We start from the raw sequence: 17,074 nt of genomic DNA, 5'->3' as shown, positions 1-17,074 counted from the left end.
AAACAAAAAGAAAAACTTGACTTGCCAGGCACAGTGTTGCATGCCTATAATCCCTGCTATTCAGGAGGTCAAGGAAGGCTGAAGCAGGAGGATCATTAATTTTGAAGAAAATGGAAAAAGAGGAGGAGGGTTCCATAGAATGGGAAAAAAGCAGGGTCTGGGATGTAGTTTAGTGGTAGAGTGCTTGCCTAACGCGTGAGACCTCAGGCTCAGTCCTCAGTACCAGAAGAAAAAAAATCGTGTTAATAAAAAAATTGTAGAATCTACAAATAGATTCAAAAGTCAGTAAGTTATTTTAGATCCTTTCTTGCGGGTTTAAGAGACATAGTTTAACTTTGTTTTAACTCTTATAAAAATAAAAACTAAACAAGAAATGATGGGATGTTAATTTAAATTTTTTTGAACTGCATCATCCATTTTTTTTTAAGTTTTAGATGGACACAATACCTTTATTTTGTTTATTTTTTATGTGATGCCGAGGATCGAACCCAGTGCCTCACATGTGCTAGGCAAATGCTCTGCCATTGAGCCACAATCCCAACCCTTACATCAGCACATTTTTAAAAGGAAGAAAAATTAAATTCAAATTGTTTTCCTTGAATACGGTATAACATTATTTTGTTCACCTTCCACGCAATATTTGACAGTTACTATACTGAAAAGACTCTTATTTGGTTATAGGATCATCTTTTCTTTCTCTTCCCACCTCACCAGTACATGACAGTGAAAAAAAGAAAAAGAAAAAAAAAATATTCAAAACAGGAAGCCTAGAATTATCTGATTTTGTGAAATAACCAAGCACATATGAAAGTTTGTATAGAAAATAGAAATAGTTTTAGACAGGCATATACTAAAACTTGTAACGTTATATATAAGCTATATATAAGTGGTTTTCTTGGGTTATAGAGTGAATATGTATGTGAGTGTGTGTGTGTGTGTGTGTGTGTGTGTGTGTGTGTGTAAAGTGTTAGTTTAGAATTTGGCATTATATATATTTTTGATTTTTTTTAATTTTAAATCTGTCTAGGATACGTTAGGGAGTCTTTGCAGCAGCACAGAATTGCTGTGATGTCCTTAAAAAAATTCATATGCTATTTAATATGCTGATTTGTGAACCCTTCAGATGTTTTAAATATACAGGTAAACCATATCAAACAATCTTAGAAAAGCTACAATCTTAATAAGGAAACTAAATTGAAAAATATATTCTTCTGGTGTTATATAGAAAGATAATATCAAAATTAAGGACATACATTTAGTAATAATTTTAGTAATTGGTTAATTACTCAAAAATTACTTATAACGTTCTTATTGCTATAAAGCCTATCTTGGCAGAATCACATACGTACACACTTCTAATATGCACAAGTCACTTGTTTTTAGTATGCTCACCACATTGTGCAACTATCATCACTGTAATTCCAGAACATTTTTTTAATCATTTTATACACACACACACACACACACACACACTTTTTTTCATATAAATATCTTACAATATGTGACCTTCATTTTTTATTTCTTTCCTTTAACATTAAATATTTCAGGGTTTATTTGTGTTGTAGCATGGATTAGCATGTAGCATTCATTCCTTTTGATAGGTGAATAATATTCCATTGTATGGATATACCTTGTTTTGTTTATCTGTTCATTAGTTGAACATTTTGTTCATTTCTACTTTTTGGCTATTGTGAATTATGCTACTATGAAATTTGTGTAAACCTATGTTTTTGTATGAGACACAGAGTTGCTGTGTCATATGGTAACTCTGTGGTTAGCTTTTCAAGAAATTGCTGAGCCTGACTCAGTGGTGCACACCTGTAATCCCAGTGGCTTGGGAGGCTGAGGCAGGAGGATTGCAAATTCAAAGCCAGCCTTAGCAACGGCAGTGTGCTAAGAACTCAGTGAGACCCCTTCTCTAAATAAAATACAAAATAGTGCTGGGGATGTGGCTCAGTGGTGAAGTGCCCCTGAGTTCAATCCCAGTACCACCACCCCCCAACCCCCTGAGAAAAAGAAAAAAATTGCCAAACTCTTTTTCAAAGTGTTTTACCATTCTAGATATTTCCATGGCCGTTATATGAAAGTTCCAGTTTTTCCACATCTTCAACACTTTTTATTTCTGTCTTTTAAATTATAATCAACCTAGGGGGTATAAGTAGTATCCCATTGTGGTTGTGATTTGCATTTTACTAATGCCTAATGACTCAGTGTTTTTTCTTGTCCTTTTTGAACATTTGTATATCTTCTTTGGGGAAATGTCTATCAAATCCTTTGCTGATTTTTAATTGGGTTGTCTTTTTATTGTTGAGTTCTAAGAATGCTTATATTTTAGATATAAATCCCTCATAGGATACGTGATTTGCAAATATTTTCTCCCATTCTCTGAGTGAGTCTTTTCTCAGTCTTGATGATATCCTTTGAAACACAAATTTTAAAATTTAGGTGATATCCCCTTTGTTTTTCCTTTGTTGCTTGTGCTTCTGGTGTGACATCTAATAAATCATTAGCTAATGCAAGGTCACAGAAATTTAGTTATTTATTTTTTTGGTGCTGAGGATTGAACCCAGGGCATTGCACATGCTAAGCGTGTACTCTACCACTAAATAGACCTCTACTCCCCTTGATCTTCTTTAGTTTGTTTCAGCAGTTTTAAAATTCGTAGTACATGAGAATTGCACTGACCTGATTAAATTCATTCCTAAATGATTTATTCTTTTTGATGCTATTTTAAATGGAATACTTGATTTTGTTCACTGCTAGTATATAGGAATATAATTGATTTTTGTATATTATCTTATCCTGCAATCTTGGCTGAACTTTGTCACTTCCTGTTTTGTTTTCATTTATAATGAGTGTATGTGTTGCTTTTCTAAAGAAAAACATGACTTCTTTTTGTCTCACTTTATTTTAGTGATGGTAAGGATGATCACACTGGGCTGTTTTGTTGGGAAACTTGCAGTGGTAAATTTAGATACCTTTCTGACTGTTCTCTCTTCTAGAGTTTGTAGGCAGCCTTCTGAGACGTGTTGGTGGGGATTGTGTAGCATGGAGCATATAGACTAAGTTAATGTTCCTAATTCACAATTTACTCACACTCTCTACTGTCTCGAAATCCTGTTCCTGTCTCTAAAGAATACACCTCCAGCCCAAAGCCAAAAGCCAGGGTGGACAAGGGAAACCCACAGGTTGCCAAATGTGAAAGAAGCCTCTATGCCTTAACTGCTTCTTTTTATATAACTTTTCAAGAAATTGCTGAGCCTGACTCAGTGGTGCACACCTGTAATCCCAGTGGCTTGGGAGGCTGAGGGAGGAGGATTGCAAGTTCAAAGTTCTTTTTTTTTTTTTTTTTTTTTTTTTCCTTTTTTGAGGTCCACTTTCACTATTCTCCATACCAAATGCTACCAGTTTCTAAGCCTTTTGAAGGCGCTGGTGTTGAAATTAGAATGTTTGCTAATTTTTTTTTTTTTTTTTTTTTAAGCAACTGATTCCATTTAATGGTCTGTTCAGATAATTACCACTCAGCCATCTGCTTTCCAGCTTACAAAATTCTGTGGCTGTGATTTCTTTTCTTTTTTTTGTTCTTGTGGATTCATTCCTTTAAAAAAATATCCTCTTAATATCTTTTGAGTGAGTTTTGTTTGGGAGTAAAAATAAGATATGTTTGTGCAATCTGTCATTGTTACCCAGAAATCTTTATTATTATTTTTGGTGATATTTGTGGGCATTTCATTTTCTGGATGTACCATGATTTATTAGCTCATTCTCTATAGTTGGATATTGGGTGCCCATTTAAGTTGTTTATAGTTTTCCCACATGAAAATCTGTGATAAGCATCCTTGCAGCTAAAGTTTTCAGCCTTTTCTTAAGTATATTCTTAGGATAATTTCTTTCACGGTGAAATTGGTCAGGAGATATGTGAAATTCTGAACCTTTTGATGTATATTGTCAAAGTGCTTTTAGAAGGGAGCAGTTTCTATTCCCAACTGCTAATTATAAACTCCTTTTTTGTGGGGGTGGATACCAGGGATTCAACTAGGGGTGTTTAATCATTGAGGCACATCCTGAGCCCTCACTCATTAAGTTGCTAAGGCTTGCTTTGAACTTGCATTCCCCCTTCCTCAGTCTCCTGAGTCTCTGGGATTACATCATGTGCTACCACGCCCTGCAGCCAACTGCTATTTATAAATGTGTCCCTTTCCCTAGTATTTGGTAATATTGGGTGGATAGTAAATTTACATCTTTCTTATCATTTTCAAAACAATTATTTTTATATTTCATTATTGACCTTTTTTAATTATTCACTTATAAATGAACTGTTCATTTGTCAATTTTTCTAATTGTTAGATCTTTTAAAAAATCTATTTGTTAAAAAAAGAAAACCAAAACTAAAAAAAAAATCATTGAAATTATTAACCTTTTCTTGTATATGTTGAAATACTTTTTCTTTGTTGCTGTCTTAATTTTGTCTATGGACTTTTTTTCCTCCTTTTTAAAATTGGTATGTTATAATTATATATAATAATGGAATTATTTTACATAATATGCACATAACATTATTTGATCAATTTCACTTTGCAGTACCTCCCCTTTCCCTCCCATCTTCCTTTCCCCGATTTCCTTCCTCTACCCTACTGGTCTCCCTTCTGTTTTCATGAGATCCCTTTTTTCCCTCTCTAACTTCCCAATGTAAATCAGTACAACCACTATGGGAATCAGTATGGAGGTTCCTTAAAAGACTAGGAATTGAACCACCATATGATCCAACTGTACCATTCTTCAGTATTTATCCTAAAGAATTAAAGTCAGCATACTCTTTATAGCAGCATAATTCACAATAGCCAAGTTATGGAACTGGCCTAGGTGTACACTGTCAACAGATGAATGGATAAAGAAAATGTGGTATATACACACAATGGAGTGTTATTCAGCCACAAAGAAGATGATATTATGTCATTTGCAGGAAAATGGATGCAACTAGAGAGCATCCTGTTAAGCCCAATAAACCATATTCAGAAAGTCAAGGGTGATACAACTTTTTTTAATATAGAAATTCCTAGATTTTTTTTTTAAATTGTTAGTTGTAGATGGACACAATACTATTATTATTTATTTATTTATTATTATGTGGTGCTGAGAATCACAGTGCCTCATGCATGTGAGGCAAGTGTTCCACCACTGAGCCAGCCCCAGTTTCTAGATTTTATATAGAAAAATTCATCCACTTTTATCTTATGGTTTTTGTCTTTGTGCTTAAAAAGTTCTTTTTTACTCTAACATTATATAACCATTCATCTGTACATTTATTTATTAATTTATTGTACTGGGGATTTAACCCAGGCGTTTTCTATCACTGAGCTATACCCCTAGTTCTTTTTATTTTAATTTCTTTATTTTGAGACAGGGTCTTACTCAATTGCTAAGGTTGGTCTCAAACTTGCAGTCGTCTACCTCAGCCTCCTGAGTACCTGGTGTTATAGGTGTGTTCTACTATACCTGGCCTGAGCTTTGTGGTTTTTTTTTTTTTTTTTTTTTTTTTTGTGGTGCTGGGGATTGGACCCAGGGCCTTATGCTTGACAGGCAAGCACTCTACCAACTGAGCTATATCCCCAGCCCTGTTTTTTTAATATTGAAAATTTCAACCTATTTGAACTTAGTTTGCTAAAAGTGTAAGGTATGTGTTTAAATGACAAGTCAGATTTTTATTTTTGCTTAATTCACCCTTTGATGATTTGAAATGGCATTTTAATATCATATATATGACATACATAATAGACTGTTATATATATATGGGTTTGTGTATGTACATGTGCCACTGTTTCTTTCTGAAGTTAATATTTTCTGTTCTATTGTACTAATAATGTGCAATACAGATCTAAGTGGGCTTAATATCCACTCATTATTTAATTTTCAAAATGTTTCTAGCTATGCAAGTATCTGTTTCTAATTGAAATAATCCAATGAAAACAACTTTGACTACCACTATTAGAAAACACCCCTGCAAATTTGAAGTTTCAGAGCTAAGGAAATAACTAAGCATTTCCTTAGTTCCTGTGTTAATTTTTTATATAGGTCTGACAGAGTGAGGTCAATTCAAAAGTGTTGCCTCTATCTCTTGCTCCTGACTGGCATAACCTGTCACAGGCATTTCAGAAGGAACTTGAGACATTCTTTTGAATCTTTAGTTTTGTTTCAGAATCCTTCTCTTCCTGAAGAGAACTGTAGGAGGAAGGTTCTCTTTGAATAGGGACACACTCTTCTTGGAAAGCATACAAATGGTTGTTTAATGTATACTATGTTGTACTATATTGACTTATTCCTTAAGCCACAAACTAAAACTTGTCTTATTTATCATTTATGTGTGTATGTATATGTTCATATATATGTATATGTATGCGTGCACACACATACATATACATATATACAAACACATATATATACATGTTTATTTACTTACTTATTTATTTATTTATTTATTTACTGGAGATAGAACTCTGGGTGCTTTACCATTGAGCCACACCCCCAGCCCTTTTTATATTTTTATTTAGAGATAGGGTTTCGCTTGTTGCTTAGGACCCTAAGTTGCTAAAGCTGACTTTGAACTTGCGATCCTCCTGTCTTAGCCTCCAGAACTGCTAGAATTATAGGCGTGCACCTCTGTACCCTGCTAATTCATATTTTAATAATTGAGAATAGTTTTATGTTTCTTGATCATTTAAATTTCTTTTGTGACTTGATCATATTCTGAGCATGGTTTTTGTATGTATTTGAAATATAAATCATTTTTTATTGTTGGAAAAAAAGTTCTTTTTCTCAGTTTTATGCTTGGTGTTGGTTTCTCTGCTTTCTATTTTAGGATACCATGGCTAAACGGAATACAGTGATAGGAACACCATTTTGGATGGCTCCAGAAGTTATTCAGGAAATTGGATACAATTGTGTGGCAGATATCTGGTCTCTGGGAATAACTGCCATAGAAATGGCTGAAGGAAAGCCCCCATATGCTGATATCCATCCAATGAGGGTAAGGAAATGGACAGAAAACCAGTGGGATGATTAGTTACTGACCATCTTTAGAAGGTTAGTTCCATGACTTAATTGATTAGGTCCCAAACAATAAATGAATTGTTTGTATGTAATTGATAAGTGTCACTATAAATGATACCCTTCTACTGACTAGTTGTAGTCACTAATTAAGTGTGATTCACCCCCCTCCATTTCAGAAGTTGGGTATTGATAGCCCCCTGGCAGGACATAGCCTACAGAAAAGAAATGCTTAGTTTGATTTGTGCAATTATATATGCTTTTAATAGTTTAGAAACCCATATTGTAACATGATAATACCAGCTGGAGCTGAATAGTGGTTGTTTTATTTATATATGAGAACTTTCCATTCAGCCAGTCTCCATGATTCCTGTTATCACCAGTTGCCAGATACCAGTTATTACAGCATTTTCTCTTAACACTTTTTTTGAACTCCCGTCACTAACACCCAACCTGTTCATTTGTTATCTTTTTCTTGACTGGCCTCTATAGGTGTTTGACTCCCCCCCCCCGTAGTTGTTTGAATTTGTAAGTTCTGGTTTGTCGATCCCCAGACTCTTCGTCTGGAGGCTCTGCTCTCTCCAACCTCCATCTTCTTTTGGAGTGTCAAGGGCCTGTAGGGCTGCATCTCCACTGAAACTCCTCAGTATTGACACTTTAAGGGATTCCCAGGCTTTACCTACCCCCCAGAATCTCCTGTCACTTAAGACTTTTAAAAGCATTCATGTGCCCAAAGATAAACTTCTTTCCCTGGGGCAAAGAAAAGTGAAAAAGTAGATGATTTACTGGTCACATTTTTAGATTGAAAGAATTTAAACTGTTTATTGCAGAGTTTTATCTTTCAAAAGCCATGACTGTGGGCTGGGGTTGTGGATCAGCGGTAGAGTGTTCACCTAGCATATGTGAGGCACAGGGTTCGATCCTCAGCACCACACATAAATAAATAAAACCTGTGGCTCATCCTTTTTTGGAAATTCAATAAATAATAGTTGTATATTTTGAAATAGTACAATTTAACTATAATGTAATGGGCCAATTGTTAAGGGTTGGATTTTTTTTTTATTTTTTGTCTTCTTTGTTCCTTCCAAGAATGTCGATTTGGCTTGACTTGGAGGTTAATGGCTCCTGTTGTTTGGACACTTCTGGTTGGTGATCTTACTGCAGTCACTGTGGACATCAGGCATAGGGGTGACTTTGAAGGAGGGATGTTTGGCAACTCTTGGGGCTGAGGTTATCTTCAGGATATGGATACTTGTAGGTGTTGCCTTCCACTTTGAAAAGCAGCATAATGCAGTTAGCATTAAAAAAAAAAAAAGCTTTACTGATATATTGATATTGTGAGGTTTAGGGGACAAGACTGCATAAGACAGAGGGAAAGGGAAAGGGTGAAATATATCAACTTCTCCAGTTGTCATACTTTGTACTTTGAGATGCTTAGACTTTGAATGGACTTATTAGATAAAAATCATTTTACCAAACTGCAAATGTAATTCCAGGCACATTTTTATTGGAGAATCACTTTTACTTTACCAAGTCTTTCTCTTTTTCTCTCTTCTTTTTTTAATTAGGCAATCTTCATGATTCCTACAAATCCTCCTCCCACGTTCCGAAAGCCAGAGCTGTGGTCAGATAACTTCACAGATTTTGTGAAGCAGTGTCTTGTAAAAAGCCCTGAGCAGAGAGCCACAGCCACTCAGCTTCTCCAGGTATGAGTCACCTGTCAGGCTGCCTCCCCGTTTCATCTATATGCAGACCAGAAAATGCTGTTAGTCCACCTGCATGAAGATAGAACAGAAGTATGAGACAGCCCTTGCCTTTAGGGGGGCTATTTGAATCTATTTGAGTAGGAAAGACAGAAAAGAATCTTAATTCATTGAGTAAAACCACAATGAAGAAAATATAGAGCTATGTGGGATTAGAGAAAACACGTTAACATTGAGTGAGCATCTGCTGTGTGTCGGCTTTGCACATGTTATGCTGTTTAATCATCACATAGACCCTGTGAAGGGTAGGTGTTATTTCAGTTTTATAGGTGAGAAAGTGGAATCTTAAAGAGGTTAATTCATTTAGAGTTTCTCAGCCAGCACACAGCAGAGTCAGTAGTAGGATCTGAGTTATTCTGAGTCCAAAAGCCCAACTGCCATCAAGGCTGTCCTTCTGACAAGGAATCAGTGGTGGGTGCTGTTATAGCTCAGGATAAAAGGAAGTCACTTTGAACTGGAGACAGTGGGAGTACTTCTTTGGAGAGAGAGCTTACATATTGGGCCTTGAGGGATGGGTGGGATTGCCTTGTGGTTAGGAGCTTGGGTTCAGAATGCACACTACTTGGGTTTGAATTCTGGCTGTTTAATACTTTGTGACCTTGGGCAAATAACTTATCTTGTCTCCTTAGTTTTCTTATCTGTAGAATGGGAATAAAGACTCGTGTGTTGTGAAGATGAAGTGATATACTATGTATTACTTCAAACATGCTTTACACATATTGAAGATAGTGTGGTATGAATTTGATAAATATTCACTCTCGTTGGGTTAAGTCAATGGTTTTCAATGATTTCAGTCCCAATGCCCCCACTTTATAACATCTCTCATTACTTTTCTGGAATGAAACTCATAGACAGTAAAATTTATTTATGCCCATAATTTAGAAAGAGTCAATATTATTTGTCTTTTTTTTTTGTGGTGCTGGGAATCGAACCCATGGCCTTTTGCTTGCAAGGCAAGCACTTTACTGACTGAGCTATCTCCCCAGCCCCTAATATTACTTGTAATATAAAGGTAATAATTTACAATAAAATGTATGACAATGTAGAATACTTCAGCTTGACCCAACTTGTGTATGTAATGAAACATATACCTGTATCTAGCATCATGAATGAATTTAGATTTAAGAGTAATAAGAAGATCAGAAACCCATTTCATTTAAGAAGCACAGGAAAATGAATGAGAGGGACACTAGCATAAAACTGATGGTAAGTAATAACAGTAAAAGGCTAGACTTTTATCTGATAAGAGGGAGGGATTCTTAAGTAGAAAGAATTTCCAAGTAGAAAGCACAAGGCAATATGATATCCTTGCTAATGACCAAGGTCTTATTTCTAAGAGTATTGTTAACTTCTTTTCCTGCCTGCCTGGGGTACTAATAAGAGTTCTTTGGGAAAATATCTTCTGTATTGCAATCCCACCACGTGTTAAGGCATCCTTTCAGTCTCTGGTGTACTTATAAAGACCTTGGAGACCTTTATACTCTCATGGGTGATGGGAAAAGAGAGTAGATTGTAAAGAGAAAACAGGAGACAATATCAGAGTAGTTTGCAAAACACCAGTCAACTCCCAAAAGAGTTTCCATGTGTCTTTCATAACATAGATATCAACTTACCATGCTATAAACCCAGAAAACAAAAACAACATAGTGTTCATATTAAAAACTGTAGGTAGGCACAGTGGTGCATGCCTATAATTCCACCAGCTCAGGAGTGAGGCAGGAGGATTGCAAGACTCAGCAACTTAGTGAGACCCTGTCTCAAAAATATTAAAAAATAGTGAGGTACAGTGGTGCAGGCCTGGAATCTTAGCAGCTTGGGAGGCTAAGACAGGAGGATCGCAAGTTCAAAGCCAGCCTCAGTAACTTAGCAAGGCCCTACACAACTCAGTGAGACCCTATCTCTAAATAATATACAAAAAAAGGGCTGGGGATGTGGCTCAGTGGTTAAGCACCCCTGAGTTCAATCCCTGGTACCAAAAACTTAAAATAAAACAAAAAAATGAAAAAAGGATTGGTAATGTAGCTCAGTGATAAAGTACTCCTGGATTCAATTCCCAATACCAAAACAAACAAACAAACAAAAAACCATTAGCAGTATCTCTGTGTTTTAATTGTCTTCACTGGTTGAATAATATTTGGGTCTACTCCATTATACATTTGTTATGAGTTTTAGTAATTTTGCAGTAACTGCACTTTTGTGGTAACATCCCTTTTTTCTAACTATGTAGTTGGGGGAATGCTCTACTACATTGAAAAGAAAGAATAAATGGGATGAATAAATTATGTAGTGATTTCTAAACAGTGTCTTTATTTCATTTTAAGCTCTCATTTCCAAAATTGCCTTCCAAATCAGTGGACATTTTGTATATCTCTTGAAAAACATTTTCAGTAGTAGAGCACAATGTATACTGTGAGACATTTAAAAAATGTGCAGAATGTGCCACAGGTTGCTAGCATTCCTGCATATCTTCTTGTGCTAGGTGTGCCCTCCAAACTTTATGATGACATCAGGCTTTTAGCACATTTGCAGAACTTTCTCTAGGGAATAATACCACCCCATTGAGAATCTCTAGAGTTAACAGAGAGACGCTATAGTTATAACCAGGTTGAAAAAAATGGGCAAAGTCTGCTTAGAGTTAAAAACCAAGTGTGGTTTAGCTGTTGTCCAGGGCATAAAGAAAAAGGTTAGATTCACTGATTGATTCAGCAAGTATCGTCAAGTACCTGCTGTGTGCCAGATACTGTTGTAACTCCCTTGCTACATAAACTGACTCCAATGATGTCTGTTTTCTTGTTTAAGCACCCATTTGTCAAGAGTGCCAAAGGAGTGTCAATACTGCGGGACTTAATTAATGAAGCCATGGATGTGAAACTGAAACGCCAAGAAGCTCAGCAGCGGGAAGTGGACCAGGATGATGAAGAAAACTCAGTGAGTAGCAGGCATTGCTGCGGGCCTCAGGCATCAAGGCCTGTTAGTTCATGATTGTCAAGTGTAAGTAAGATGAGTAGATAATGTTGGATCAGCTTGGAGCTGGAGACTCTTGTAGTACATATCTTGATCTGGACCCAAACTTGCTGGAGTCTTACTGAATCTGTGCTTGTTCTTCCCCTGGTGTTTCCTACAACATTTAATTTTTACTTGTATCTTTTATTTAAATTAACTTTTTACTTGAGAGAATGCTCAGTTATGAGACTTGGTTTTTCCAAGCCATTTTTGGGAGCGTAAGATCCATACTTATTATGTAGCTTTTATACTTAAAGACTTCCTCACTACCCTGAGATTCCAGGGGTGCTTATGCCAGCTCTTAGATCTGTGTTGTAAACTGTAATAAGAAGGGGAGGGGAAGAGTGTCCTTTAGAATTAGTTCCGTTCCTCTTATGTGGATAAATTTATGAACTTCTTTGGTTAAATAAAGAGAACTTTCACTTCTACAGGGTGAATTTAGAACCTGAAAAGGTGTCAAACTCAGAAATATTTTACCAAGATAAGCAATAGAATTCAGAAAACTCAGTCCTTTGATCAAATTGGCCCCAATTTGAGATTTTTGTCCTGCAGGAGGAGGATGAAATGGATTCTGGCACGATGGTTCGAGCGGTGGGTGATGACATGGGCACTGTACGAGTGGCCAGCACCATGAGTGATGGAGCCAATACTATGATTGAGCATGATGACACGTTGCCGTCACAACTGGGCACCATGGTGATCAATGCAGAGGATGAGGAAGAGGAAGGGACTATGAAAAGTAAGGCTCTGGTGAAATATACTAACTTTTTGACAAAGCATATGCACTTTAGTATTCCCATGGTCCATGAAAGCTGCTTCTTGGGTTCTCTCTTCTGTTACCACAACTAAAGGAGGTTTTTCATTGGAGGACTGTGTCGGGGCAAGAGGTTTGGGGGGGAAAGCTGGCATGTGGAGTCAGAGGTAAGAAAGTGTCAACAAAGAGAAGGAATTTTGCTTTTGAACCCAAACAGCCATTCTCTCATTGAATGTTGTCATTGAAGGTTCATTTGTGGAGGTAAGCACATATGTTGTTTTGGTGTATAATTCATCCCAAAGTATAATGAAATTCTGACCTGTTTACATATCTTCAGTCCATTTTCATGAAGGTTTGTGCATCTAACCCAGGTTACCAACACTCAGTCAGTTAAAGATGAGTATACAAATTTAAAAGTTCTATCATATTCCTTCAGAACTTACCTCTCTTCTTTTGGATCTGATTCATTTTTCTGATTAAACCTAACCCCGGTGTTCAGCTTCCATCTTAGGGTGTCTTGCTTTCCTCTGCTCTTCAACTCTTGCCCTCCTCTTATTCTGAGCATTAGAGACCAACTCAGGGAAGAAAGGAAAATGATAATAATTGAGTTGTATAAGTACACGTAAACTTTGCATAGGTTTAAAGCACTAAGTTTTCTGTAAGTTTTCTGTGATCTTTTCATCATCTTTTTTTTTTTTTTTTTTTTTTTTCTCTTTTTAAAATTTAAAGGCCCTTCCTCCACACCAGGTATCTGCAAACTATGGTCCATGGGCCAAATCTGATTTGCCTTCTACTTTTAGTAATAGTTTTATTGAAACACAGCTATGCCTCTTCATTTATGAGTTGTCTGTAGCTGCTTTTATTCTATAAAGGCAGAGAGCTATGAAAGACCAGTGGTCCCCAAAGCCTAAAATATTTGCTGTCTGGCCATTCACAGAAATTTGCTAGCCCCTGCACTAGATCCTTTGCATAATTTAATGAATTTTTCTTTAGTGCCTGTTTTCCCAAGCTCTTTGCTAGGTACTGAGGACAACAGAGAATGAGTAAGCAAAGCACTCCTTGCCCTGAAAGAACTCATTGTAGAGGGAAGATCATTAATTACAATTCAGTGTATGAAATGAGTTCTAACACAGTGGTAATCAGGGGGTGCTGTCAAAGCCGAGGAGGGGAAGACTATCTAACTTGGTCTAGGACCTCCAAAAAAATTCCTTGAGGAAAAATGCAGGAAGATTGGCAGTATGCAGGTTAGGCAAAGATGTTCCAGCAGAGGGAGCAGTGTATGCAAGATCCCAGGGAAGAGGTGGGCAAGGCAAGTTCAGGGAGCCACAGGTGGTTTATCTTTGGCAGTTGACATAGTCGAGCGGAATCTCAGAGAGGATTTCTCAGCTGAAATCTAAAGGACAGGTGGAGGAAGGTTATGCTTGTGTTAAAAAATATATTAGTAGTTTTTCCTCACTTTTCTGTGAAGCAAATGCAGGACAAAATAGCCTATAGACGTTCTACTTGAATACTTAATTTGTTTGATTTTAAGGAAAACTCACATTTTTAAAGTTTCTCTTAGGCCACAGGTATCATTCGTACATGAAATACTTACATAATTTAATTCTCACAGTAATGAAATGGATTTTAAGGGTTTTTAAAATTTTTAGTTTTAAATAATACAAATAATATAGCAAAAACTTGAGTGTAGAATTAATGTACTTATTTTTTAGATTTATATAGCATATTCTAAGAATAAAATAACCCACAACTTTACTGATAAAGTTAAGGTCCCCGTTACATCTTTTTTTTTAAAATTTATTTTTATTGTAAACAAATGGGATACATCTTATTTCTCTGTACATGAAGTAGAGGCATCCCATTTGTGTAATCATACATTTACATAAGGTAATAGTTTTTGATTAATTCTGTTATTTTTTCCTTCCCCCACCCTCTTTTCCCTCTATACAGTTCCTCCTTCCTTCATTCTTGGCTCCCTCCCACCCCACATTATGTGTCCATTATATCTTTTGAATCACATTAATTATGAATTTGGTGTATAATTTGCCATGACTTTTTTTCTGTATTTTTGCTGAATGTGTGTACATCCATAAACAATACTGTTTTGTATTTTTCAAAGATACTATTGCAGTAATCTTTTAATAGGCTGCTGGTTTTTGTTGTCATTTTTTGGCACTAGGGATTGAACCCAGGAGCACTTGAGCTATATCCCTGGCCCTTTTTTATTTTGAGATAGATCTTGCTAAGTTGATTAGGGCCTCAATAAGTTGCTGAGGCTGACCTTGAACTTAAAATCCTCCTGCCTTAGCCTCCTGAGTTGCTGAGATTACAGGTGTGTGCCACCACCCAGCCAGCCTGCTGTTTTTAAACAAGGACCTTTTTTGGGTGAGATGCATCTTTATTGATAATAGATTATAAGAATGTATATAACATGTTGTATTATATATTCCCCTTTTGCTGGACATGAATTTTTTTCTGGATATTTGCTGTTATAAACATGTCTTTGAACCTGCCTCTTAGTAGATATGTAGTTTTTTAGGCTGTGTCCTGAGAAGTGGGATTTGCTAGGTCTCATAAGCACTTTGGTTTTATACTTAGAATGCTCCGCAGTTTTCTTCAAGTGACTATAATAATTTACATTTTCACTAGCAGTAGATGAGAATTGTTTTCCTTCCATCTTTAATAGTTGACATTGCCAGACTTTTACCATTCTTGAGGGATATCAAATGTCATTTTTCATGAAATATTTAAGACATAAACAAATAGAAAATAAAATAATCCTTAAGTATTCCTATCCAGTTTAATAAATTAATATATTAACAAAAGAAGTTCTTATTCTGTGTCCCTTGTCAGTTTATTTCTTTCCTGTCTTCACAAGAAATCTTCAGTTTATTTGAATTCTTTCTTCCTAGTGTCTTAAATTTAACATTTATGTTTTTGCTTTTAAACCTTAAAGGACTGCTTTAAAACAGCATCCCACTATACTGGTGTAGAGAGTTTATGTGTATGGATTATTTTTGTCAGTCAGTTCTACTTCACGTTAATTTTGTGTATACTGGGTATATTTGGACCTAGTTCTGTTCTGCTCTTATTTTGTGCTTTTTACTCACTTTGTTTTTCTCTTGCTTTTTTCTCCTTTCTTTTCCTCTTTTGGGGTGGTGAGTCCTCACCCACTTACCTTCCTATCCTCTGTCTACTCCTTCTCCACTCCCTGTCACCAACTGACACAGTACATGCATAAGTATATGCCTATTTAACTTTCTGTTTTTCTAGTAAATTCCAAAGTTGGTCATTATGTGTCTTCCTGCTGAATAAAAAAAGAATCTTAAAACATTTTCACTTTTTACAAATTTCTGTCTTGTCTTTTGTTATTGTTGTCTATTGCTTTGATTTCATCTTTTTTTTTTTTTTCGGTGGCGGGGGTTAGTACTGGGGGTTGAACTCAGGGGCACTCGACCACTGAACCACATCCCCAGCCCTATTTTGTATTTTATTTAGAGACAGGGTCTCACTGAGCTGCTTAGTGCATCACCATTTCCGAGGCTGGCTTTGAATTCGTGATCCTCCTGTCTCAGCCTTCCGAGCTGGGATTACAGGCATGAGACATCATGCCCAGTTACACCCTTGATTTTAGAGTTCATCCCCAATCATATTATACTGCTGCCAGCAGAACAAAAGTTGTTGAAGGCCAGGACTAGGTTTATGTTACAGTTCTTGTTGGTAAGTCTCAGCCTGTAGTAATATACCTCTCCTTGCTGGTTGTTTCAGTAATTAGTTACTCCAGGTTATGTTTCTAAGATTTCCAAAGGGGGTATGCCTCTGACAAGCTAATAATATTCTACATATGAGAGAATGTTTTGGATATACATATCTGAATCCACAGTAAGGAGGCAGACTGCAGTTGGGGGTAGGGGATTAAGTGGGGTAGGGTGATATTTGATTGCTTTATAAGGGATCTTGAGAATGCCTGTAAACCATATAAGCCAACTATGGCCCACACTACTTTTAAAATCTCTGTATGGATAAAATATCAAGACTGGGGAGTTTGGAAGGGTTCTGTTTGTCTAGTGTTTTTGTTTGTCTTTTGCTACTAATGCTGTTTTTGTTGTTGTTTGTTTTTTGTGATCCTTGGGAATCAAACCCAGGGCCTTTTACATGCCAGGCAAGCCCTTTACTATATGTTTTCTTTTTGAATAAAAAGAAAGGAAGAGCACGTTACTGTGCCATGAGAAAGAAGTGTGGCATGAGAGGTTGTCAGTGTTAGGCACATCATGCCTCTCTGGGCCAGCAGAGGGAGCTCTGTGATAGGTTAGGGTTGAATTAAAATTGCATTCCTATCCCAAGTTCACAAACGCCCTTTCTATAATAGGCTTTATTCTAGATCAAGATCATTATTTATTTATTTTTAAATATATTTTAAGTGACCACAGCAATACTAGGGAAATGGGTTTATTTTATTTGGTTAAGAGATTGGATACCTCATACTTGGCAAAGTTCAATTATAATACTC

The 17,074-nt window shown here is 36.3% G+C and overlaps 1 protein-coding gene across 1 annotated transcript in view; it reads left to right on the top strand.

Annotated features, from left to right (window-relative positions):
• Stk4 (serine/threonine kinase 4) overlaps positions 1-17,074 on the top strand; it is a 93,484-nt gene that overhangs the window by 18,812 nt on the left and 57,598 nt on the right. The window contains exons 6-9 of the mRNA XM_047541029.1: positions 6,857-7,024; positions 8,613-8,750; positions 11,607-11,735; positions 12,363-12,549. Of these exons, the coding sequence (XP_047396985.1) occupies positions 6,857-7,024; positions 8,613-8,750; positions 11,607-11,735; positions 12,363-12,549 (622 nt within the window). The remainder of the gene's footprint in view (positions 1-6,856; positions 7,025-8,612; positions 8,751-11,606; positions 11,736-12,362; positions 12,550-17,074) is intronic.

Source organism: Sciurus carolinensis, chromosome 2 (assembly GCF_902686445.1).
Source record: "Sciurus carolinensis chromosome 2, mSciCar1.2, whole genome shotgun sequence".
NCBI lineage: Eukaryota > Metazoa > Chordata > Mammalia > Rodentia > Sciuridae > Sciurus > Sciurus carolinensis.
The sequence above is the reverse complement of the archived record's forward strand: the minus strand, read 5'-3'. Positions and strand labels throughout refer to the sequence as shown.